Consider the following 26060-nt stretch of genomic DNA (forward strand, 5'->3'; position numbering starts at 1 on the left):
AAATCTGTCCATTTTTTTAAATCCTGATGAATTGCATACTAAAGATTTTTATTACACATGCAAGAATTCACCAAGACATCAACAAGTATTTATCAATTGTTGATGCCAATACAGAAGTTTGGTCTATATTTGAATCAGAATGGCTTGAGGTTGCGGTCCAACCTGAGCTAAATAATCCCAGCTAAAGTTAGTATTTTTTTATATATATTTTCTAACATTTTAAGATGTTTACCCTGTAACCTGTACTTTTATTTATTAGGTTTGCCACCTTTATCAGATTTAAAATGGTTTGGTTTTGCATCAGTAATATCTGTTGTGTGTATCGTGGCATGACTGACAGAAGAAACTTCAAATACTTTTCTAACAGAAGGAAAAAAAATATTTTGCTCATATCTTTTGGTCTGGGAGGGAACAAACTATAAATAAAGTAAAATAATTTATAAAATTATTAATTCCCATACTGAGAATTCAGATATAAGTAGTACAATTAAAACACTAATTAACAGACCAATACTAAACTATCAATCTATTATTTTTTTTGACATCAGTCCAGTTCAAAACAATCCAACACTGTAAACATTTTTCTTTGAAAAAAAAACATATATATATATATATATATATTGCATTTTGTAAATGTTCAAAATATTTAACAGTGATAAGATCAAGCCAATGACACTTTAACAGCATTTATCTGGAATGAATTTTTCAAGTATTCTCATTTGGATTGATTTCCATGTCTCCATAATAAATCAGAAAAACAGCAACCATCAAATCTAAAATAATTGTATTCTAATCAAAGTACCATTTAACCATTATACTGACATTAAACAAAAACTTAACTAGCTCAACTGGAAAATCCACCAGACCAGTAGATAATTTAAAAATAATAATAATTCTTTTTTAAAAAGGCTCTAGAAAACCAGCCAAGCAGCAGAGCAAAATTTAACACTGTTACTAATCAGATTTTACACCTGTAATCCACTCTAACTGAATACTGAGCACATAAAGCTACATCTGGTTTAAAGAATAACACTCTGGCGCTGAAAATCATCACAATACTATTCCAGGCCTGTATACTGCAATATTTAAAGGCACGTGTACATGCACACATTTGTCCACACAGAGCCCTGAGCCTCATGTGGGCTAATCGCTTTAGATGTGCAACATCATATGTCATCATTAGCCTAAAACACACTGTAATGCAGTTAACTAGCAGGCTTACACACTCCACAGAGAGAATCATCACTCTCAATCACCACACACACACACACACACATCCATTTACTCTCATACTCCTGTTTGTTTGCTGAGTTTAAATGGTGTTTAAGTTACTTAGTGCATATGAGCTCAGAACACACACCTATGAAAAAGCAAGAATGTGGGATCTTTGTTCTTGTTTAGCTGTAGTTCTCCATCCTCTGTAGTGTGTAAAGTTCACTATCTTTCTTCTCATCTTGTAAACATAAGCACGAACACTAGAGGTAATGAGATGGAGGTTGCATGTGTGTGTTTTGGGGTCAGAATAAGCAGCAGGGTAAGTGTTAGTGTGTCCTCTCCACTGGTGCTCCCACAGGCACTGGATTCAGAAGCCATCATCATCTACTTCATAGCCGTAATCTGTAGACAGGAAAGAAGAGGAATGCAGAAAGGTTAGGACAAAACTTACTGCTCTTTTCTGAACTACATACAGTCATGGCCAAAAGTTTTGGCAGTGACATAAATTTTGTGTTTTGCAAAGTGTGCTGCTTAAGCTGTTGTGGTGTTCATTCACATTGTTTCTAGATTGTGTAGAGTGATCAGATGTATTTTAAATAATTGCTAGTAGCTTCATTGGCCAAAAAATGAACTTTTTACAAAAAACAAATTTCACTGTTTTTTGATCCTGACACAAAATGTCAGCTAACATTAATCGACTAATCATATCAGCAGCACATGTGAAAGTGTGAATGAGTACTAATGGGAAAATAATCTACAAATACTGAAGCAGCAAACTTTGCTAAACACAAAATTTATGTCACTGCCAAAACTTTTGGCCATGACTGTACACTCACACAAAGAGCATAAAAATGAGGATGTTTTTGTCAAAATAAGCCATAGTTTTCATCCAGGAGTTTGTAAGGATTATGTATATACCTATATATATATATATAGGATAACGTGTGTGTGTGTGTGTGTATATATATATATATATATAGGATAACGTGTGTGTGTGTGTATATATATATATATATATATATATATATACACATACAGTTGTCCATTTGATCTTTCATTCAAAATGTTCAAAAAAATCTAACCTTTAAGTTAAGTAAAAGTGGGGGAAATCACATTATGAGATAAATATTTTTCTCTAGTACATAATGGCCACAATTATTGGTACCCCTAGAAATTCTTATGATTAAAATATCTCTGGAGTATATTTCCATTCATATTTGCATTTTTTATCACACCAGGGTGACTAGAACATGACATTATCCAGCCATGGCTTCCCGTTTCAAAGGAATATAAATATGCCAAATTCCCTTAATCATTGATCACAATGAGTAAAATCAAAGAATATATTTCTGATGTGCAGCAAAAGATTGTTGAACTTCACAAAATAGAAAGTGGCTGTAAGAAAAGAGCTAAAGCATTGAAAATTCCCATTTCCACCATCAGGGCAATAATTAAGAGGTTCCAATCAGCTAAAGCTGTTACAAATCTGTCTGGAAAAGGACGTGTGTCTATTTTTTCTTAAAGCATGGCGAGGAGAAGAGTTTGAGTGGCCCAAGACTCTGAGCAATGCCACAACTGGAGAACTGTAGAAAATAGTTGAGTCTCGGGTCAGAAAGCCTAAAAAAAAACATCAAACAGCCCCTACATCACCAAATGTTGTTGGGGAGGGTTTCAAGAAAAATCTAGATTCTTTATTTTTTAAATAAAAGATCAAGAGGATTAATGATACAGATTTATTTTCACATCCTTCTTTGATCATATTTACTAAGGGTATGAATAATTTTGAGCACAACTGTGTATATATGTATATATATATTAAATCAAGGACTGTAGAAAGACTGGAGTGGCACAGAATCCAAGCTGCTTGAAGTCCAATGTGAAGTTTCTGAAGTCAGTGATGATTTGGGGTGCCGTGACGTCTGCTGGTGTTGCTCCATTGTGTTTTATCAAGTTTCAAGAGAAAGATGAGAAACAGTTGATCCAACAATACAGACAAGCTGAAGGCTCAATAGTGCCTCAGCAGTGTCACAGGCTGATCGCTTCCAGGTCACACCTCACTGATGCTGTCATTTGTGCTAAAGGAGCCCCGGCCAAGTATTGAGTGCATAAACGTACATACTTTAAAGAACTTGAACTTTTCTGTTTTGCAAATCCTTTTTTTTGATTGATCTTAGGAAATATTCTAATATTTTGATACTGGATTTTTGTTACTTTCATGAGCTGTAAGCTCTAATCATCAAAATTAAAACATTTTTTTTTTTAAATGTTTTACTTTACATGCAATGAATCTAGAATATATGAAAGTTTAACTTTTTGAAATGTTACAAAAAAAAAAGAACTTTTTCACGATATATATATATATATATATACACACACACACACACGTTATTGAGTAAACATTTATCGACATTAATATGAAGTGTACTTGAGAAAATCTAACTTTTTTTATATTGAGAGACTATGAAAACTGAGAATATAAAAACAATTGGCAATTTTAAATATTACTAAATACTACACTAATGTATAAATACCACTGGTCTAAAATGAATACGTCTCTATTATAAATTAAAAATGTATCCTAAAGTTGAAGGACAGACTTTATTGCATCACATACCAGTGCCGCCCATTAACTGCATGGCACTGACACAGTGTTCGTCCTCCTCATCCTCCTCTTCTTCATCTGCAGGGTCTTCGTACGCCACCGGTCCGCTCTCCACAACAACAGCATTCTGGGATGGGGCAGCAGGAGTGGCCACTGGGGCGCCAAGCCCTTTCTGATGGTAGAGAAGGAAGGAGAAAGTCAACATGAAATAGCATTCCCAGCTCATCTTGTGTCCATCATCCAACATGTTTCCAAGTGAAACAGGATATTCAGTGAGCGGTAAAAATGTAGAGTGGAATTGATTGATTGGATAGTGAAAAGATTGGTTGGGAGGGGTTGAAAAATAAGAATTTGTGAGGTCAGTCAAAAAGGAATGTCTTTTTAGAGGCAGAGCAATTACAGAGTAATTTCTTACAGAGGCTGTTTATTATCGTGAAGCTTCTTTGAAAAAATCTGTACTGTATGAAAGTACACATTTTCATAAGTTAAGATGTCTCGACTCTAAGTGATTGAACAATTATGAATATGTTTCCCTTTTTAGCATCAATGAATTGTGATTTGGTGACTTGAACACTCACAAAACACCATTTACCAAGTCTGACTGTGTGCTCCTATTATCATGCTCCTACAAATGAGGATAACACCTACCATTACAAGTCAGCATCAGATTTAGCAACAGTTAACCTTGTTCGTGAATTTATAAATGGTTTACTTTCCTGAGGGACAAAGGGAATACCATCAATCACAAAGCTTCATTTCCCATTGCCAAGTGATGGCAAGAGGTTGTCTAGTTACCCGAATATTGACCCCTGGAGGTAGTATTTTTGGCCTTGGGTTCAAAAGAGCGTTGATTATGTATTCTCACACACACACACAGAAGTTTAAAAGTAGTAGAAGAAAAACCAGAGACCAAGATAAGACAGACAGACTGACTTAATAACAGAGAAAAACAAGACAGAGGAGAAAAGATCAAGGACTCTGACATACAGAAAGATGAAGCATCATGGAAGACACAGCCGGAGGGAGTGACAGAGCCACTCAAGAGCTCCAGCAGTCTATGGGCCAGAACGACAACAAGGGATCAGTAGGATTCGAGAGAAAAGAGCATGTGTCATCAAAACCTCCTCAGAGTCCAAGATGTCAGTGACCCACTTTCCGTTGCAGCCACCTCAAACTGGCGCCTTTGAGTATCGGCTCAGAGTTAGACTGCTGATCTAGAAGCAGCTCGGTGGATGAAAATAATTCTCTTAATTTAGACATGAAAAGGAAAAACCTGTTTCTAGGTCAACTTAATGCCGTTTTCCTACACCAGAGATAAACTAAGTGAAGCTCTGGGCCAGAGGGCCATTTGAGGGTTAAGGAAAAGTGGTTTAATATATCCAGAGACCTGCCAAGGATGTGCAAGTAGGAAGGACGGTGATTTAAATTCACTCACCTGATCGAGGGCCAGCTTCTTAGAGGGCTGTGCACACACCAGGGGCTGTAACCTTGGAGACAGCAAGACAGAGAGAGAGAGACAGCGAAAAGACATATAGACAAAATCATTAAGAGAACATGGCTTATTTTTCAAAAGCAGCTCTGGGATTTTTAAAAATCTGAATCTTAATATAAAGTTGACACAGAAACACAAGGTCAAAACAAAAATTAAGTACTATCCAGTCCTATAAACTCCAATAAATTTACCTCAGCTCAGTTCTTTTCAATTCACTACACTGCTTAAATCACTGACTTATTATAATGCAAATCTTGACACATTATTTAAATTAATTCCTTAAATGTACGTAATTTAAATTCTATCAACCCAGAAAAGCATCGGTTTACAGACCCACAGAGACTCTAAATACCTCTGCTTCACAATGAAATGTCACTCTGTATATTTAGTAAAAATGTAGGCCTATTCACCAAAATGCATGAATAACAACAACATTTGTGAATCTAGCACATTTTCATAGGTGGTGGCAGACATGGACAAGTCCTGTCTTGAATTACAGTTTATCTCAAATCTCTCACTGTAAAATTCCCAGTGGAATAAACATGGCAGCTCGAGTGACAACAGGAGGGGGAGATCGAGAGACAGACAGAGAAAGAGGGGGCAGGACAAGCACAGAAGAATACAGAGACGCAGTTACGATCTCAGTATTTGCAAGTCAACGTGCAGTGGCACAGTTCGAATAATGAGTTTACTCATTATTCCAACGAATGTATGATATGTTAATGAGGTATGGATATGATGCACTAAACCTGCAGCATAAAGTGACGTGACATGTGGCCAAGTATGGTGACCCACTAGGAATTAGTGCTCTGCATTTATCCCATCCAAAGTGCACACACACAGCAGTGAACACACACCCGGAGCAGTGGGCAGCCATTTTTTTTGCTGCGGCGCCCGGGGAGCAGTTGGGGGTTCAGTGCCTTGCTCAAGGGCACCTCAGTCGTGGTATTGAAGGTGGGAGAGAGCGCTGTACATTCACTCCCCCAACCTACAATCCCTGCCGGTACGAGACTCGAACCCGCAACCTTTGGGTTACGAGTCCGACTCTCTAACCATTAGGCCACGACTTCCCCATAAATCGTGGGGCATGAAAACAAGCAGTCACGACTTCCCCATAAATAAACGCTAATCAGAATCATATGATTCTCCTAATAATACATCTGAATATGCAAAAGAGATTTAGCTCTCATGGGAGCAGTTCTCTTTATATAACCACAAGCCGTCTCGAATCTACTAAAACGCACATAATGAACTCAACTCAAACATCTCTCTCACAGACAGATAGATGAAGAGAATTATAGAAAGATGGAAAGAATGACAAAAAGAAAGAGAGAAAGAAGGATAGAATGACAAAAAGAAGGACAGAAAGGATAGAATGACAGAAAGATGGATAGAATGACAGAAATAAGGATAGAAAGAAAGATAAAAATGGATTGAACAATAGGAAAGGAAACAAAGAAAGATGGATAGAACGACAAAAAGGATAGAAAGATGGATAGTATGATAGAAAGGACAGAAAGATGATAGAATGATAGAAAGAAGGATAAAAATAGATTGAACAATAGGAAAGGAAAGGAAACAAATGAAGAAAGAAGGATATAAAAAAGAATAGAATGATAAAAAGAAGGATAGAAAGGTGGATATAGGAGGACAGAAAGATGGACAGAATGATAGAAAGAAGGATGTAACAAAAGATGGATAAAATGAAAAAGAAAGAATGAAAGAAAAAGAAAGAAAGAAAAAGAATTATAGAAAGAAAGATGGAAAGGGTAGAATGATAGAAGGATATAAAAATGAATAGGATGATAGAATGATAGAAAGAAGGATGAAAAGATGGACAGAACGATAGAAAGAAAGAAGGATAAAATGATAGATGAATAGAACAATGAAAAGATAAAAAGATGGATAGAAATATAAAACAATATATAGATCGAAAGAAGGATAGAGCGATAGATAGAACATTAAACAATAATAAATAAAATGATTGACAGAATGATAAATAGAACGATAGAATGACGGATAGAACGATAGATAAATAGATGGATAGATTCCTTCAGATTCTCAGTCAGTAAGACCGGCATGCATGGATGACGGTCCTTCACAGCCCAGCATGCGAGTGTCCTATTGATGCTACAGTGCATTCTGGGATGGGGAGTGGTGCGCTATTTGGCATGAAAACAAGCAGTCAGAGCCAAAACTCAGTGACAACATTCTATTCCTGAGAAACAGTCTGTTCCACACACACACACACACACACAAATTCACATGTGCGTCAAGGGCTGATAAACTGTTCACACCACTGAGTGGGTCAATTATTCAAACACAGAGCACAACAATAATGATTAGGGGTGGGAATCAGGGACTTGCTGATGCGGTATATTGATATCTGGGTCACAATACAATAATATTGTGCTTCTTTGTGACAGTTATTCAAAACTGTGATATATACCGCTACCTTGGTGCTTTTCAGAATTATACTCTTAACCTTAGGAGTATGTTGAGTTCCTTCAATAGTTCTAATTTTCTTTTTTCTAAATCAAAAAGATTTGAGAATAATACTGTGAGGTTGTAATACTGTTTCATATCTATTTTTATCCTCTCATCATTAGTAATGATGTGCGAATGACCTCATTCCAAAGTCTCTGGTTTGTGGTTGTAATGACTCCATTGCTTCCTCACAGAACATTAAAAAACGTTCAGCATTTACTTCTGACCTTCTGCATCACGCTGCTCTCAGTGTATGACTAAATGGCTGATGTCAACAGGGGCATTTATTTTATTGCGCTGAAGGTGTATGACACCAGCCTGACACTATTACCGCTGAGTGCATGAAAGCATGAGCAAACACTGCCTAAGAAGTAGGTGTCTTCATCTCAGAAGCATGCTTTAGTTCCAGGCAAAGATAAGGGTCTCTCTTTTCCTCAAGGATGACGAAAACTTCCTCTCATTTTTGGGTCAATTCAGCCTTAAGAAAAACCCAACTTTCTTTGATCTTACAGCTCACCTCTCCCTCTCTGTCTCTCTCTCTCTAGAGATGCAGGTTTTCTGCAAGTATAAGCTGATTAAGAAAGAAACTTCGAGCCGACAGCAGAAAGATCCTCAGAGGAAGTGAGACGGAAGCAAGAGAAAGAAAGGAAGAAAACTGGGAACAGAGTCTGAGAGAGAGAGAGAGGAGACGGTTTAATTACCAGATGTGTGAAGGTGTGAGATTTCTGGCACTCCAGGTGTGAATGTCTAACATGAGATGGTCTTATGTATGGATACAGAGGAAGTGTTGGAAGAACAAAGGAACGGGGGACGGCAAAAATTAGCATAATCCATCTCAGGTTCTCACAAAGCCTTACCTCCAACTCTAATGAAAACCTTTTCATTCCAGCCAAAAAATGAACACTGTCTCACACAAACACTAACACTTTTTGTAATCTCCATGGTGCCGTATAAATGCTGAGCTGTGGGTATTTGAGAGGACAAGAAAATGACCAGAAAAGGTGGGAGGAGAGCGAGGGAGAGGGGGTTAAAACAGCAGGGGGCAATTATACAGGCTGTTTCTGGACAACAGAGAGAGAAAGTGAGAGACTTATTAAATTTAAGGTTCAGAAGCACGGAGGGACGAACAGACCAACAGATGGGTAGATGTTCAGGTAATTGCGGGATGTCGGGAATATGCTGTAAAAAAACAGTAGAGAGGCAGAAAAGGGAGGTTGCATGTCCGTGTGTGTGCCCGTGTATAACACTACACAATACCTCAGTGTGTCACAGAGGGTGGACTGAACGGAATACAATGGCTTTACTGTCAGCAGAACATCATGCACACACACACACACACACACACACACACACACACGCACACACACAGTGAACTACACTCATTTGAATTTCTGTGATAAATTCAGGTTCAGCTGAAATAGCACTGGAAACCTCTTAAGAGAGCTTGAAAAAAAACATTGAGTTAGGGTTGTGAAATATATTGAATAGTCAAAGTGTATTTTCAATGACTTTGCTGGCAATACAAAAATAAGATTAAAATGTGCTTATTTAGCCATTATGTTTCCTAATCAGAGTTCTGTAAATTAAACTGTCCATTTCGGTGAACTCTAATTCAATGATTAGTTTGTCAAAAATGTTCATGAAAGCCTCTGTGTGATGTTTCATTTAATAAATATTTTTAAAAACACATGTAAATATTGTTTTTTACTATTTATGTATTACATTGTTGCATAAAATCACACACACACACACACACACACACACACACACACACACAAACCTACCTTTCCAGATATTTTTCAGAACAACATTAATTATACATTAAATATATTAACATTAAATATATATTATATCTTTCAGAAAAATATTCATTATATCTTTTATATGTGAAATATTGTTCAAAACATAAAAACAATATACATTTTTTTTCAGCCTTTTTTTAGCTATATTGCCCACCTGCAGAATGAGTCTATAAATGAATGAATACAAAAATGAAAAAGGAAGGAAAAAGGAAGGAAAGGTCATCTTTGAGCTGTAAACGGCAAGTCACTGAATAATGCAGACACTCCCGTTCAGTTAGACTCCATTCAGTAAAGACTGTAGGCTGTTATGAGTGAGAAAAACTGAGAAAGATAGAGTGAGATTGGCATGGTAACAGTGTAATGGCTTTTAAAAGGATGTTCAGATTGCTCACCTTTCCATTCAGAAAAAAAAAAAAAACATAAAAGCTACTTTCAGAATGAATGATTCAACAGATCTATCCTGTTCACTTCAAGAATTCTTTCAACGAGAAAAACACTACACACAGATAAAACTGGCCACTCAAAGAGAGAGACAGAGAAAAAAAAGAGAGAGTTGCTCATTGTTCCATGATATTGGCCTCACTGCATCAGAGACAAACTGAAGGTGGAGCACATTTTCTGTGAAGGGCCACCAAGAGCCTCTCCTTAAAGAGAGAATATATCCATGACTAATGACAACCTAGAAGAGCACTCAGCCAAAGAATAACAGCATGAATGGAAATGAGTACAGGGTAGTACAACACACACATCTTCTCCAAAAAGGAGGGTACCAGGGAGTGGGTCGCAGTGGGGCCTCACTTTAAATATGTGCTCTAAACTTTAATGTGTTCCATACCAGCATTAAGAGACTAAATATAGAGCAGAAGGGGGCTATTCTGACTGACCATATGCATGGGACTTTCTCTCTCTCTAACACACACCCACGGTTAATTTAGCCCAGACTGGGCTATTCTTAACAGACCTGCCCTGTACTCAAGGGCACAAAAGGGTAAAGGATATAAAAAAAAAAAGAGTGAGAAACAAACATAAGAACCTTTCACTCTTGCAGCCTCACCCACAAAGCTCTAGGGATTTTCCATCTGAGGGTCATGAGTGAGATCCTAGTTAGCTTTTCCAAGAAAACTGATCTAACAACTCGGCATTCAAAATTCATACATATGGGAATTTACAGTTTTGATGAGGATTTCTTATCTTATCTAGCAGATTATACTACTATGAGAAGTGTTGCTTTATCAGATGACAATACAACAGTACTTAGATATGTACTGTGGTCCTGAATGATTAAACTGTTCATACACCACAGTTTTTACATGGTACTTCAAAAATACCATTGTATTACCATCACAGCAGCAGAGATCTGAAAAAAATGGAGAGCGACATAATGAATTATCTTTTTTGAGCACCAAAAGCCATGGTAATACCATAATATTATTTGTGGTTATAACAAGATGCTATATTAGTGACAGAAACCAGCATCAACAGGACAGATTCACCAGTAAAACCACAAAAACATGTGATCTGCATGACATGCTTGACTAATGCAGCATGCAAAACGTCAAAGCAGAAAGCATTATAGCATAATAGGCTAATTTTATTAGACTGCTTGCTGTTACTAAGCTGAAGTAAAGCTTACATTTTTCTTTAACCCAACTATTTCAATGATTCATGAAATGAAGGCAGACTCTGTCTAGAAGATGCACATTGTTTAAACATTGCAAAATGGTGAAAACACTAAATGTTTTAATTTGAAATGATATAAAGTCTTGTACCCCGCCATTGGTATCCGTAGGTCTATAGTTAGCATAGAGAAGAAAAACAGCTGAGTTGGTTATAGGAACAAAGGGGTGTGGGCAAACGAATAAAAATCAGGGCGTATCAATAGGAGTGGATCTGTTTTTAGACTGTCCACATCAACACTCAAAGACACAGGATTGCTAGATGAGAAAACAAACATTCACAACATTTTTGTTGTATTAAAGTAAACCACTTTCTGTGAACACAAAATCTCCCCATTCCAAGTTATCTGTCTGTCTCATAATGTTGCTTAATGCAACACTATCACAGCCAATCAGAATATATTTGAGTGTGTTTTTGGACAATAAAGAGGGGGGGGGCAACACGGGTTGACACAAAAAAGTAATAGAAACCAAAAAAAAATGTCTAGTCACTCACTGCAGTTGTGGCTGCTTAGGATAAAAACTTTTTACATGAAAGAGATTTTTTTGCATCATTCTTGGACAGGAAGTGGGGTTATAGACTGTGATGGTGGGGTTTTTCTAGGACAGATGGCGAGTTATGTAGTATAAAGGATTTTTTAGAACAGAATGTGTAATTGAAGGTGTGTGGGCAAAAAAAAAAAAAAATCCAAAAAGCAGGGAGTGAGAGAAAAACAGAAATAAATTGAGACAGGACAATCATACCATACCTCTTGCCAAAGCTGCTGATCGTTTTGCCAATCTTGGGTGAAGTCAGTTGGGGTTTCCGTTGGCGGGCCGCGGTGGATCTTTTGGCTCCAGCAGAAGCTTCATCAGTCTGGCGAGTGGGACTTTTTGGGCTGGATTTGTTCAAGTCTTTCAGAACATCGTAGTTTATTTTAGTGGAGATGCGTTTCTGCTCCAACATCTTTTCAATGGCTTCATCTGCAGTGCTGGCACTGATGGGCTCACGCCTCCGTGCCTTTTTTCTAGGCTTTGAGACGACATAAAAATAAGAAGGTAAACACAAACATTTGAGACCCTGACAACTGCACCTGCATTTATGAAGTGCCTTTTACCTTCCGCTCTTTATATGTACCCTCCTCCTTTTCCTTTGCTATTCTCTCCTCCTTTTCTGAAGAAAAACAAAAGTGTTCCAAACTCAATTTAAATGAATCTGTCAAGGCTAAAATTAACAAATTGGAAATTTCAATCTCTTCCACCTTTCTGTTCTTTGAGGTAGTCTGCATTTTGAAGCATCCACAGTTCAGTCTTTACCTTAACTTCCTTCTCATTAAGGATATACTAAGAGAAAAAAAGAGAAACAATATATAATCACTTACGTCATGGTGGATGAGCTGAAGAGACAGTAAATCGCAAGATATCCAATTCTACTCTATTCTAATGCAATCCCATTATTCAGTTTTGGATGTGAAATCCCATCTCAGATTTCAGCTTTATAGAACCACAATGACGCTGATTCTCTCAATGGACAAGACTTCACACATGAGCTTATGTAACTCTGTATTTGCTTTCAAAGCAAATTACCATGTCGTTACCATAGTGAGGTCAAAACTCACCCGATCGATCTCATCCTCGTCGATACCGCTCAGGTCTAGCTCACCGTTTTCTGCCTCCACATCTGATGGAGAAAAACAAAGACTGTTCCTAAATATTTAAGATTTTATTTGTAGATATAAGAACATCACAAGTCATATTAATTTTTTTTTCAAAATTAAAACAAAAACCACAAAATAAAATAAAATTAAATAAAATGAAATAAAATAAAATATTTGTGTTGTGAATCTCATTCAGACTGCTTTGGCAAAAGAAAAACAAAAAGAGTCTCGCCTTGTGCTTTCTCCACATAATTAAAGTGTATTTAATGTTTCACTTTCCCAAGGAGAAACACATGCTGATTATGCATTATAGCATTTATATTTTTGCTGCCATTCAGAAAACAGTTCTCTGAGCCAGTTGTTCAATTAGGGTAGTGGATATATACAGAAAATCCCACTGCAGTCTAACCTTAAAACCTTCATTAAAAAATGTCCCTCAGCAAAACCACGTGGCAAAATAAACTCGAATACATGTGTGTTTCTCTGTAGTTTCTGCCCTGTAGCAAATCTTACTGGATAGTCCACTGGGGCTGCTGGGATCATTATAACAGTGGCTCTACAGTAGAAACTTCCAGGGTTATTCTCCCTCTGCCTTACGTCTCTTTCCTCTTTTCCAGGTCCAGTTCCTCCCTTCCCCCAACTTTACTCTTTTCTTTCTGCCTGGAGATTGCTGGCAACGCTTCAGACGTTTGCTTTATAGAGCATCCCTCACTCTCTCTCTCTCATGTGTTGTATTGGGGAAGGGGTTAGGGGAAAAAGCACAGAAAGAGAGGGAAATTCTGGTTTTCTCGCTTCTGAACAGGGGGCCCTCAATGCCAGCAGATCACGTGAGTCAAGAAACCTGACCTCCTCTTACCGCTCACATCTGAACACGCACAGACAAAACACATTTAAACCAACACAGAGAGTCCTCCAATACCGCACATCAAAACACACTGTGCCATGAGTCACATGTGTGTGATGTGGTGAGAGCATGAATAGCAGAGATTAGTTACAACAGGCGAAATAAAACCACACCAGAGAGAGGCTACCAGGTGCAGCTGGATTCAAGAAAAGAGAAGATGAATAAAGAGAGCCAAGCTGTGATAAAACCAGTAGTGCAGTCTCTCTTTCCCATTAGGCCTAACTTTGTGTTCATGTTCAAATGTTGTTTTTTGTCCCGTCAGTTTTCATTTACTTAGGACATATCCAACTGTGTGTAGCTTGCCAGGAAAGGCATTTTGACTAAAAATAGCATTTAAAGTGTTCTTTTAATAATCATTTTAATAGCATTTAGTGTTACTTTTTGTTCAGTATTGACTTGGTCATGACTACTGCCACTTAAAGGGATAGTCCACCCAAAAATTAAACTTCTGTCCCCATTTACTCACCCTCATGTTAATCCAAATACAGTACTGTTTTTTCTTTAGTGTCTTGCTTGCAATTACAATTAATGTGGACTGAAGGATTCAAACTTCAAAAAGGATGCAAAAGCACCATAAATATAGCCTATATAACTCGTGCACTATATTTCAAGTCTTCAAGTAACATGATGATATTACTAGTAATATGATGCTGAATCTTAAGTCAGCATGAAACCGAAATTGCGATAGTCTTTTCTTCATTATTGTAATGCATTTCTGAGTGAAATGGCTTCTCGAACGAGAAAAAAAAGCAAGGTGGGACTTGATTTTGTCAGTCGAAAGTGATAGGGTTGATGGAGTTGGTCATGTGCTAAGGGCACATGAAGTTTAGAAAAGCTAAAAAATAATGATGCACTCAATTTGTTTTAATAAACACTGCAACATTCCATAAAAACATAAAATTGTTCATTTCAATTTCATTATGACAGTAGTCAACATTAATTCTAGAACTGGATCAGTCCAATTTGTAAATGAATCGTTCAGACTGTTTTTGTGAACCAGATCAATTGATTCAATTAAAAGATCTGATATAAAAGAACAATTTATTCACACACTGGACATCACTAGGGCAGAGAGCGGGGTTAAGATTTTAAATGAATATTGACTAATTTCAGTCCATTCTTTGCACAAAGTTATCATACAACTTCAGAACACTTTAAATAGTCGCATTGGTTGCTTTTTATGGTGCTTTTTCAAGTTGTTTTTAAAGCTTTTTTCAGAAACCATTAAAAAAAAGTCTGAATATAATCTCCAAAATGTATAATTTTGTGTTGCACAGAAGAAATAAAGTCACATGAGCAAGTAAACAATAACAATTTTAATTTCCGAGTGAACTGTCCCTTTAACCTCACCTGAAAAATCACAGAGGCAATAAAAAAAACCTGAGAAGCAGAAAAAAGGAACCAAGTTCAACAAAATTACAGAGAAGAGAAACAACAAATCACAGACTCCACCTAACACTAACCATTCTCCCTCTTCATCTATTCCCGTTCTTCAAATCTAAAAACGTCTCCATCCTGAGGCTAAATTTCTGAATGATGTTGTCCACCTAGACATTAGCGTTTCCGTGTGCCTTCAGAAAGAGTTCAAAGGCCCCCCTTCATCTCCAGAGGTTTCACTGACACCAACACCTGTTCAGCGTCAAGCACGGTGTCTGACTAAAGACGTACTGATATTTCAAGATATCACCAGACGGACACCTCCGTTCTTTCTCTCCCTGGACAATTCTCTCTTCAGCACAAGCAGAAGCTCACCAAACATAATCATCTGATAACGTCACTCAAACTGACTGGCGGGTCAGAAGAACAAGCGCTAAAGCCCAGTGAAAGGAAAAGACGCACAATGGAGATGCAGAGATATGGAATGAGAGAGGAAGGGGGGTTTCTTCTGGAGGCGAAGAGGGCAGACAGCCCCATTAAAAACTGACCCCTTCTTACCCCTGTGACTTCCCCAGGGAAACCCCTCGCCCACTCACACACCTGCTACAACTCTCTATTTCGCCCAGAGGCTGGAAAGAGAGAACGAGAGAGAAAATGTCAAGAGAAAATATATGCATGTGCTTTTTCACTCTACTGTACATCCACAGAGCAAAAAAAGGGGGAGGGTTGGACATATTTTTGTATAATAAAATGGAAATGTAACAGCAGAGAGAAGAAGAGAGAAAAAGATTTGAACAGACTTTATTCATGAGATTTCCCATTCCCACATGTTCGGTTGCTCTTCAGGTGTTAAATCTAGACAGGAAAACAGCCTCACGAGGGTCCGCACACAGATTTTTCTGTCAGTGCATGTTAACGGAACAGTGAACGTGTCTATCACATGGATCGGGCCTCCCACAGTCATTTGTTTTTTCCCCTCTCCACACGTCTGTCAGTCAGTCACACGTTTATGATGTCATATTTCACACAGATAGCAGCGTCCCTGTCGGATGCCATCACATCACTGTCAGTGCTTCACAGTGCATTTCATTAGGAGAAAACAAAGCAATAAATGAGTGACATGAATTAACAAAGATAACAAATCAAACGGCAGGAAAATAAGGGAATGTAAACATTATAAATCATAAATGTGTCATGTTGAAAAAATTCACTACAGCTAGCACAATGTTGCTATGACAATGGTTTCACAGCTTCAAAAAATTTTTTTTTTAATTATACTCTAGTTTAAAGTTGATACTACGGCTTGGTGATGAATTTAATGATACATTCATGTAGATTTCGCTGGAGATTCATGTAGATTTTGCTGGAGAAGTAAAATGAAGTTACACTGTGAATATTGTACAGATTTTAATGTGCTTTTGATGAGAGATTCAAATTCGATATTTATATATGACTATATATACAGTACCATTTAAGAAACATTTCTTATTATCAATGTTGAACAGTTGTGCTGTTTTTCTTAGAAATCTTTGGTGAATAGGAACCTTAAAATAAATACATACACACACACACACACACACACACACACACACACACAATCTCAGTGCATGTTAACTACATAAATATCAATATCGTCAAAAGGGTGAAAAAGACAGATCATTTTTTTATCTATATCACCAAGACCTAGTATTAACCATAAGACCTACAACTTACACAGCACCTCAAAAGCATGTGATCTGTGACATTATTCTAAACATTGTGTTTATGAACATCATTATAAAGACTAACAAAGGCACATCTGTGTGCATTATAAAAGCCTTATGAATGTAAATTACCATCACTTTTGGCCCATCTGTCCTTTACAAACCCCTAACAGCTGTCCTGAGGATGTGTTCAAAGCGAACAAGAAGAATAAATGTCACTCACACACTTACTCTGTCTTTCATTCTCCTTTGAAAGGCACCTCTCCCTTCCCTCCTCTCTCTATCTATCTCCTCCCACTTTATCCCTCTTTCCTAGTGTAAATGAACAAGTCTTTTCTCTCCTCCTACTCTGAAGATCCAGGGAGACTCTGACAGATGCGAAGAGGGGAGGGCAGGATCTATCTACTTTTTTATGCTACAGGTAAACAGTGATCAGTAAAAATATGCAAAGAGACTAGAAATTAGACAGAAATAAACTTAATGGACTGACTTGTCAATTAACGAAAGGAAAAACAGAAACACAGTAAAACTAGATATTCTGGCATCTCCTACTGTGTGGTCAGCAAGGGGGCCGGAGAGAACAGTGAGTGACCATCTGGAGACTTACACTCACTGCGGCATTGTTAAGATCACAGGTCCTCCGCCCCCTCAGAGAATTACACTGCATTACACAGCAGCACCGGATTTTTCTCTCTCCACACACACACACACACACACACACACACACACACACACACACACAGGGAAACCCTTCTGACATCCTCACAGAAGAGAAATGACCTTAGAAAAACAGGAAAAGTCAAAAAGAAAAGATGCAAAAAAGAAAGACAGGATGAGGAGAGGATGGAGACCTTCAAACGCCAGTTTACAACTTGCTCTCTCTCACACAATTTCAACTGAGTATCCTTTATTGGCATGGCAAAAACTGTATGTTTATATTGACAACATATTTCAAGCACAGCAAAATTGTGAGAAAGAACAGAGAAGCATGAGTCAATACTACTCTTTGAAAATTCATATACATACCGTAGAACACAGTGTAAAGGGAAGTATAGTAAATCATTTAAAACACAGCTTCTGAGGAAATATATTAACATTGTGGAGTAACATAGATAGTAGGAACTGATGAATTTAAATAAAATGGAATAAAGATGTAATATTCATTAAAACAAGTTACTGTGATAGTTCACTCAAAAATGACAATTATGTGATCATTTATTCACCTCATGTCAGTACAAACCTGTATGACTTTCTTTTTTGTGTATAAAAAAGATATCTTGTGAAATGTCTCAGTGTTTTTTGTCCACAAAATGGAAATCAATGGTCACAAAAAGTATTTGGTAATCAACAGAAAAAATACCTTATTTTGTGTTGTGGAGAACAAGAAAATCAAACAAGTTTGGAATGATATGAGAGTTAGAGAATGACAACAATTTTCATTTTTGAGTGAACTATCCCTTTAAGGAAAATTATGAAGTACAAGACTAATCAGAATCAGAATCAGAATCAGAATGAGCTTTATTGCCAGGTATGTTTACACATATGAGGAATTTGTTTTCGTGCAGAAGGAGTTCGTCTGTTTTGTTGGGTAGAGAGCGGAGGTTTGCCAGATGGATGCTCGGCAACGGCGTTCTGAATCCACGCTGTCTGAGCTTGACGAGCGCGCCGGCTCGCTTCCCCCGTCTGCGCGTCCTGAAGCGTTTGATCAGCGCCACAGCTCCCCCGACTACAATGTCCAGCAAAACATCAGAATAGTCGAAAACCGGTGAAATATCGGGTGGTGTGTACTGCCGAATGTCCAGCAATTCGTCTCTGGTGAAACTGATTGCAGGGATATAACTAAAGACAGGACAAACTAACAAAAACATAAAAACAACTGCGGAGCACGCCACGGAGGCAGCCATCACCGTCGGCGCCATCGTTAGAAATGATCGTTAGATAATGGTGCCAATAATGGTGATAATGAAGTTCTGTATCTCTCTCTGATGCAACATACTGTATACTGGCACATCACACAAACATGTTTGTATTTTTAAATAAGAACATCCAGCTCACTCTCATTCTCACACAGAAGAACTAGAACACTCTAACAAGCATCTTATTGTCTGGAATGGAACAATGAGCCTACCTAAAAATAAACAGAGAATAGACAGAAAAAGCTGAAGCAGACAGAACCAAGACAGAAGTGCACACACACAGACAGCCATATTGTCAGTGCCCATATAAAATCACAGAGATGAAATAAACAAATTGAGAGAAATAAATGACATATTGCTGCCAATTTACAAGGCATTCACTTGAGTTTACATAGACGCTGGGCAAAACAAAAGCACTAAAAATACCTCTTCACTGAGTCATGATTTTTCCTGAACCCCACTCAAAAACCAAACCAAAATATACACACGCACGCACTGTTCGAGCGGGTCTTGCGGGCAAACAAACTCGCACACAGCCACCCATAGTGGGTGGATGAAATACAGTGTGCTAATGACAAGGTGCTGTGTTCAATTAATGCTTCAAAGAGTGGAGGGGGGGCTTCCTCTTCCTCCACCCCATACAAATCATCCACAATCACCACAACCAATCGAAAACATGACAACCTGCTCGCACAGCCAATCACACAATCTGACAACCTGCCAAGCACACTATCCCCAGGAGTTTACCAGCTGCAGCTCTCCTGCCTGTGATCAACAAAGTCTTATTCTCTTTCTCAAATGCTCTAGTGCTATAGAGTAAACGCAACAACCACAAAAGATAACACAATCATTTCAGTCACTCTTCAGCCACTCAAATAAGTCACTCTTGAGTTCTGTTGTGCAGAGGCTCGGTAACTCTCGCTATAGTGTAGATGTGGTATAGATCAAAATTTTAGAAAAGAAGTCACTCCCATTTCACTCCTCTTCCTCTATTTATAGCATAACAGCACAAATGTCTGAATGAAGGGTGAATCTAGAATAAAAGTGAATTAAAAATGGATAAATGTCAATGTCTACAAAAGGAGTCACTGCAATTACACTCCACATCATATACTATATTTATGTCATAACAAAACAATTGTGTGAATGAAGGGTGAATCTAGAATGAAAATGGATTAATGTGAATGCTTAGAAGAGAAGTCACTCCAGTTCCACTCCTCTTCCTCTATCTATAGCATAACATTACAAATGTGTGAATGAAGGGTGAACCTAGAATGAAAGTGAATTAAAAATGGATAAATGTCAAAGTCTACAAAAGGAGTCACTCTAGTTACACTCCACGTCATATACTGTATTTATGTCATAACAAAACAATTGTGTGAATGAAGGGTGAATCTAGAATGAAAATGGATTAATGTGAATGCTTAGGAGAAGTCACTCCAGTTCCACCCCTCTTCCTCTATATATGGCATAACATTACACATGTGTGAATGAAGGGTGAACCTAGAATGAAAGTGAATTAAAAATGGATTCATGTGAATGTCTAGAAAAGGAGTCACTCCAGTTACACTCCATGTCATCTATTTATGTTATAACAGCACAAATGTGGGAATGAAGGTTGAATTTGGAATCAAAGTGGATCAATGTGAGTTTAAAATAGGAGTCACTCCACTTACACTCTTCTTCTACATGTCGTAAAAACTTAAATGTGTGACTTAACAATGAATGTGGAATAAAAAGGAATTAATGTACAGTAAGTGATTACAAAAGGAGTCACTCTAGTGCAGGGGTAGGCAAGTTCGGTCCTAGAGAGCCGCAGTCCAACCCTAATCCGACACACCTGAACAAGCTAATCAATGTCTTCAGGATTACTAAGGCTATAGGCAGGTGAGTTTTTTTTTCAGGGTTGGATCTGAACTCTGCAGGACTGCGGCTCTCTAGGACCGAACTTGCCTACCCCTGCTCTAGTGCCATTCTTCTACTCATGTGGTATTAGAACAAATGTGTGGCTAAACGAACGTGAAATGAAAGTGGATTAAATGAAAGTGGATTAATGTGAGTGTTTAGAAAAGGAGTCACTCCAGTTCCACTCTGCTTAAACTCATTACAAAACAGGAAAAAGTGTAAATGTGTGCAGGGCAAATGTGGAATAAAAATGGAAAGAAAGTGGATTAAATGAAAGTTAATTAACGTTAATATTTCACATAGGTGTCATTCCAGTGCCACTACTTCTTCTCTACTTATACCGTGTCATAGTTTTGACAGCAAAAATAGTGATAATAAAAAGGGACTGTGGAATTAAAGCAGATTAAGCGTTTATGCAGTTTGAAAATACAAGCACACTCCTACCATTCTCTTTTTCCTCTCTCATTTTGGTGATGGACTCGGGCAGGCCCAAACTGGCTGCAGTGGGAAGTGCTCCAAGCAATAATGCTAATGAGGGCCGTTTGGTTGGAGAGACTTTCTCTCTATCTCCGTCCTGCTCATTGCCATCTCCATCCTCTCCAGATAAAGTACTGCACAGGTGAGATGCTGCTGCCCTCAGCTCGTCATCCTCTCCTTCCTCATCACCAGCTAGGATGCTGGACGACGCCAAGGAAATCACATCATCTGGAAAAAGCAAGCAAGAAAATATGCACACATTACAAATGAATCATTGCAGGAACATCAAATAAAAGAGTATAATGAAAGAAAGAAAAAACTGCATGAATGCAAACACAGTGAATTTATTTTTGTAATTAAATTATTTTGCTAATTAAAACATAAATCTAGATGCATTCGCCCTCTGATTTTAAACTTCGCTATGATCCAGCTGAGAAGGGGTGAAAGTAATTATACAAACACAGTTGACCGCAGTAACACACATGCATGCACACACACACTACCGTAAAGTGAACACACATGCATGAACAGAGACACTCAAACACACATACAAACACTCCCATACTCGTGGTCTTAATTAGTTCCCTCCTGTAATTACTACATTATTATAGAGAGATAACACGCATGGGGAAACACTGGATCTCTGATTGTGGATGCTGCTGAACAAGGAGCTAATTGGACAGCAACATAAACAGAATTTCTGCACAAGGGAAGTAACACTCCATTTCCTGAAGAAAACAGCAGTTCTCACAAAGCAATTCTGACAGCAAGATAATCATTTGTTTTAAACGTAAACATTTTGGGTGTCATTCACCAATAATTTTGTTTCTCACTGGCACTTTCCAGTATTCATACACACACTGATTACCCATATCTTACCCTTGTTCTTACCCATATTCTAATGAGAAATCTGGAATATCCTAAATGAAGGACTGTGTGCCTGCAGTTAGTAATTGGCAAAATACATGCTCAAACAATCTTCATTTCACAATCTGTATTTCTGTAGCTTAAACAGAGGATTGTAAATGTTCAAGTAAAGCCAAGTGTTTCATTCTTAAAACCAGATGATACACAATTAACTGGCCTAAACTACTCTTGATGGTTGTATGTGCATGTCAATTCTATCCAATAATGAATTATATTTCTGTTATATCATTTTTTACACTGTTTACTTAATTTTAATAAGTTAAAAATAGACATTAAAACGTATATTTATAAAAATGTTACTCAATGAAAGTGTAGATTTCTTTAAAAGAAATTAATTCTTTTATTCAAAAAGGAAGCAATTAATTCAATCAAAAGTGACAGTAAAGAATGTGCTATATGATGTTTTTATATAAATGTTATATAAAAGACATCTATTTCAAATAAATGCTGTTCTTTTGAATATTCAACTTATCAAGTATTCCTGAAAAAATGTTACAGTTTCCACAAAACTGTTGCAGCACAACAATTTTCAACTGGGAAGAAAACAAAAAATGTAATCACCAAATCAGCATATTAGGATGATTTCTGAAGAATCCCATAAAAACTGAAGACTGGAGTAATGGCTGCTGAAAATGTAGCTTTATTTTTTTCTAGCTTTGTTTTAAATTGTAATAATATTTTTAAATATTACTGATTTTACTAGGGATGTAATGATATTATCAATATCGAAATATCGCGATACCAAAACTCGATATTATCATGGTCACATGACGCTCTTCTGGGCAAAAAGTGTATTTTTAAATATATATTTAAATATTCTAACATAAAAGGTCTTTAAAGTTGTGTTTTTGGCCATTATGCATTGACACAGTATCTGTCAGAACTAAAACCAAAAGCAAAATATGGCTTAATCCCTTCATCAAGTCTGTTTGTGCTGCGCATTTCAAAGCGAAGCGCACATTGTTCATGCGATCAGCTCATGATCCGGTGTTTTCCGTGCCTCCGAACGGCTCCGTTCACAGTGAACTCGTTTATTGCACGTACTGTGAGTTAACGTGCGTTTGGAAACGCAATAGCTACCAGTTAGGCTTTATTTTCGCGGCAGATGATTACAGCATTTCACTAGATTTGAGAAGCGTTTTTGTTTTTGTAAGCCTTTTTCACTGAAGCTGGAGTTTTCCTTCAAAATAAAAGCTCTACTGCCATTTCTGTCAAAATAAAAGCTAAAAGTGCAGTATGAATTGCTGACAGCTAGCTGTTTAAATGCAGTCCAAATTAAAAAAAATCTCTTTCAAGTGCAGAAATTAGGAAAGAAGTATTGTAATTTCCCTACTGTAAAGCACAAATAATATACCTATGAAATATTAATTTTCATTTATTTTACAGTGTAATTTTTACAATACATGGCTATTACTGTCATTGTTATTAGTATTATTATTATTATTATATTCTAATTTGTTTGGCTTCCTAAAACACCGACAGTATATCACAAATAAAAAGAGGGTTGAGAGTCCCCTTTAAACTTTCAAGTCAATTCACTGACTTTTTTCTGACTCAAGTTTTCTTAGTTAAGAAACATGGGTTGCAGCTCTTAATTTTGAACTCTCCAAGTGCATTAGATAGAATAATTGAACTTTAAAATGTACTCAATTTTCATTTTTTCCCCAATTCTTTATTTGTCTTTTTTTTTTTTTAAATATCGCAATAAATATCGTATCGTGGACTTCACATCGCGATATTATAATTTTTTTTTTTATGTTTGTATTTTTGTACAAGTATTTTTGATCACATAAATGTAGCTTTGGTGAGCAAAAGACGCTTAAACATTAAAAAGTCTTAATGAAGCACAAACTTTGGAATGTTAGTGTATTTTTCTGCGGGATTGTGTGTGAACACTGTACCATCTTTGGAATAGGATGCAAAAATTCCCCTGGCTTTGGGCCTACAGCTCTCCAGCTCGACTTCAATCTCATCCTGATATCCACAGATTTCACCTGCAGAGCACATACACACATGTACACACAGAGCAACACGTCAACAACACAACGTATTAGGTTTGTTCAAACACCCATGATGTTAATTAAAGCATAAACTCCTGTCGAAATGTTTCTAGGTACCTTCAATATCATCAACTTTCTTTGCAAGCTCTTGCTCAATCTTTGGAAGGATTCGAGAGGAGATACATTTTACGGATACAATATCGCACATATCGCAAGAATGTTAAAATCTCTAACTTTAAGTGCCATGTGATGTGTAACCTGTTTTAGCTTTTGCTTCCTGAGTCCAGCTGTGTAAGAGGGCGGGTCACACTCCTGCTCCAGATCCACCCGCATGAACTCTTCAATTGTCAGCTCACTGGTGGGCGTGTCCTCAAATTCATTCAGCCTGTCAATCAAACACACCGGGGGTCAAGACATACAATTGAACAGCAAAATGGGCCCTAAATTCAAAGAGAGTGCAACACTAAAATACTGAAATGGCACCAATTATATACAATAATATTAATGATATTGCTACAGATTATAATAAAATATTAACTGAGCAAAGATTGTAGCCATACTGTGATTATTATTTAAGACAAAACACACCTTTTCCTCAGTGTGGCTTCACAGACTTTCACCACACTGATCACTTCCTTAATTGTGCGACGGAACTCGTGCATACGGGCAGCAACCAAGAGCGCTACAGGGAACACAAATACACAAATGTAGGGACAACATACAGCCAATGGCAAGAGAAAAAGAGAGGATAAGAGAGAAGGAAAGGAGAGCGGACGCATAGTCAAATATGAAACATTAATAAGGCTTCAGAAAAGTGCATCCGCTGTACCTGCCCCCCTACTGACTCACCTCAGGCAGAACAAACAGACATTAAATGCACCTGCAATACCACAGAACCCCTGATGCCTGTTTCACTCTGATTCATTAAAGAAACATGAAGAGCCAGATGCACTTCAGAGCTACTTGACAATCTGAAGAATGTCCAACACCACAAAGCATGCAACCATGTAAAAGATACTGAAGAATTTTAGAGCTTAATGATTCCTCAAAGATGAACTAATTAGAAATATGACATTGAGGTTGTCATTCTCCAAAACTATTTTACTGACTTTTTGCTTTTTATTTGACTGCCAACAACAGCTTAAACTGACATCATTTTAATGGATAAAAGGGTAAGGTGTGCCACTTCTGATTTAGATTGTCCTGCAAGTAAGGAGAGATGAGATTAAAAACAATAATGCAAGGTTAACCTCTCCAAAATGTGGAAAAGCAAAACACTATTTAAATTTCAAATACAAATATGGACATAAATGAGAAAAAATTATTTTCTAATTCATAAACTCATCAGTATCATGTGATACTGAAGACTGAAGTAATGGCTTGCTGAAAATTCAGCTTTTCCATCACAGGAATAAATTACATTTAAAAAAAATATTAAAACAGACAACAGTTATTTGAAATTGTAACAATATTTCAGGATATTATGCTTTTAACTGTATTTTGGATCAATTGAAATAAATGCAGCTTCGGTGAAGACTTTTTCAAAATATTTTCAAATATTTTTTAAATCTTACCGACCCTAAACTTCTGGATGATAGTGAATATGTTTAGATCTATATAGACCTTTTCATGAAAAAAAATAAATAAAATAAAAAGTACTTTGTCATATAAAAAAGTATTTAAAAAAAACACATCACTTTTCTCATATGCATCTCTCAATCATAGATAGCATTATATGAGAGTCCTTACATCATATAAATACATGATTAATGCGATGACACATTTTACCCTGCTCTCCCCTACATGTTCAGAGTTATCAGCTACGTCTAACCCAGTGCGATCCTGTGCTCAAGTTCATGTGGTGTAATAAAAACAGCCGTTTCCTCCTCTGCTGTTAACCCTGCAGGATATCAAACCAATCTGTGTTCCAGCTACTACAT

General features: G+C 37.2%; 1 protein-coding gene across 2 annotated transcripts in view; it reads right to left on the minus strand.

Moving 5' to 3' along the window:
• Positions 1–882: 882 nt before the first annotated feature.
• brf1a (BRF1 general transcription factor IIIB subunit a) overlaps positions 883–26060 on the minus strand; it is a 44613-nt gene continuing 19435 nt past the window's right edge. For both annotated transcript variants that reach the window (XM_016442388.1, XM_016442387.1), the window contains exons 8-19: positions 24709–24802; positions 24379–24505; positions 24238–24277; positions 24022–24114; positions 21161–21421; positions 12873–12934; positions 12516–12597; positions 12372–12427; positions 12024–12286; positions 5253–5304; positions 3830–3989; positions 883–1617 (exon numbers count right to left, since the gene is read on the minus strand). In XM_016442388.1, the coding sequence (XP_016297874.1) occupies positions 1583–1617; positions 3830–3989; positions 5253–5304; positions 12024–12286; positions 12372–12427; positions 12516–12597; positions 12873–12934; positions 21161–21421; positions 24022–24114; positions 24238–24277; positions 24379–24505; positions 24709–24802 (1325 nt within the window). In that variant the 3' untranslated portion in view covers positions 883–1582. The remainder of the gene's footprint in view (positions 1618–3829; positions 3990–5252; positions 5305–12023; positions 12287–12371; positions 12428–12515; positions 12598–12872; positions 12935–21160; positions 21422–24021; positions 24115–24237; positions 24278–24378; positions 24506–24708; positions 24803–26060) is intronic.

Source organism: Sinocyclocheilus anshuiensis, unplaced genomic scaffold (genome assembly GCF_001515605.1).
Source record: "Sinocyclocheilus anshuiensis isolate Anshui unplaced genomic scaffold, SAMN03320099.WGS_v1.1 scaffold487, whole genome shotgun sequence".
NCBI lineage: Eukaryota > Metazoa > Chordata > Actinopteri > Cypriniformes > Cyprinidae > Sinocyclocheilus > Sinocyclocheilus anshuiensis.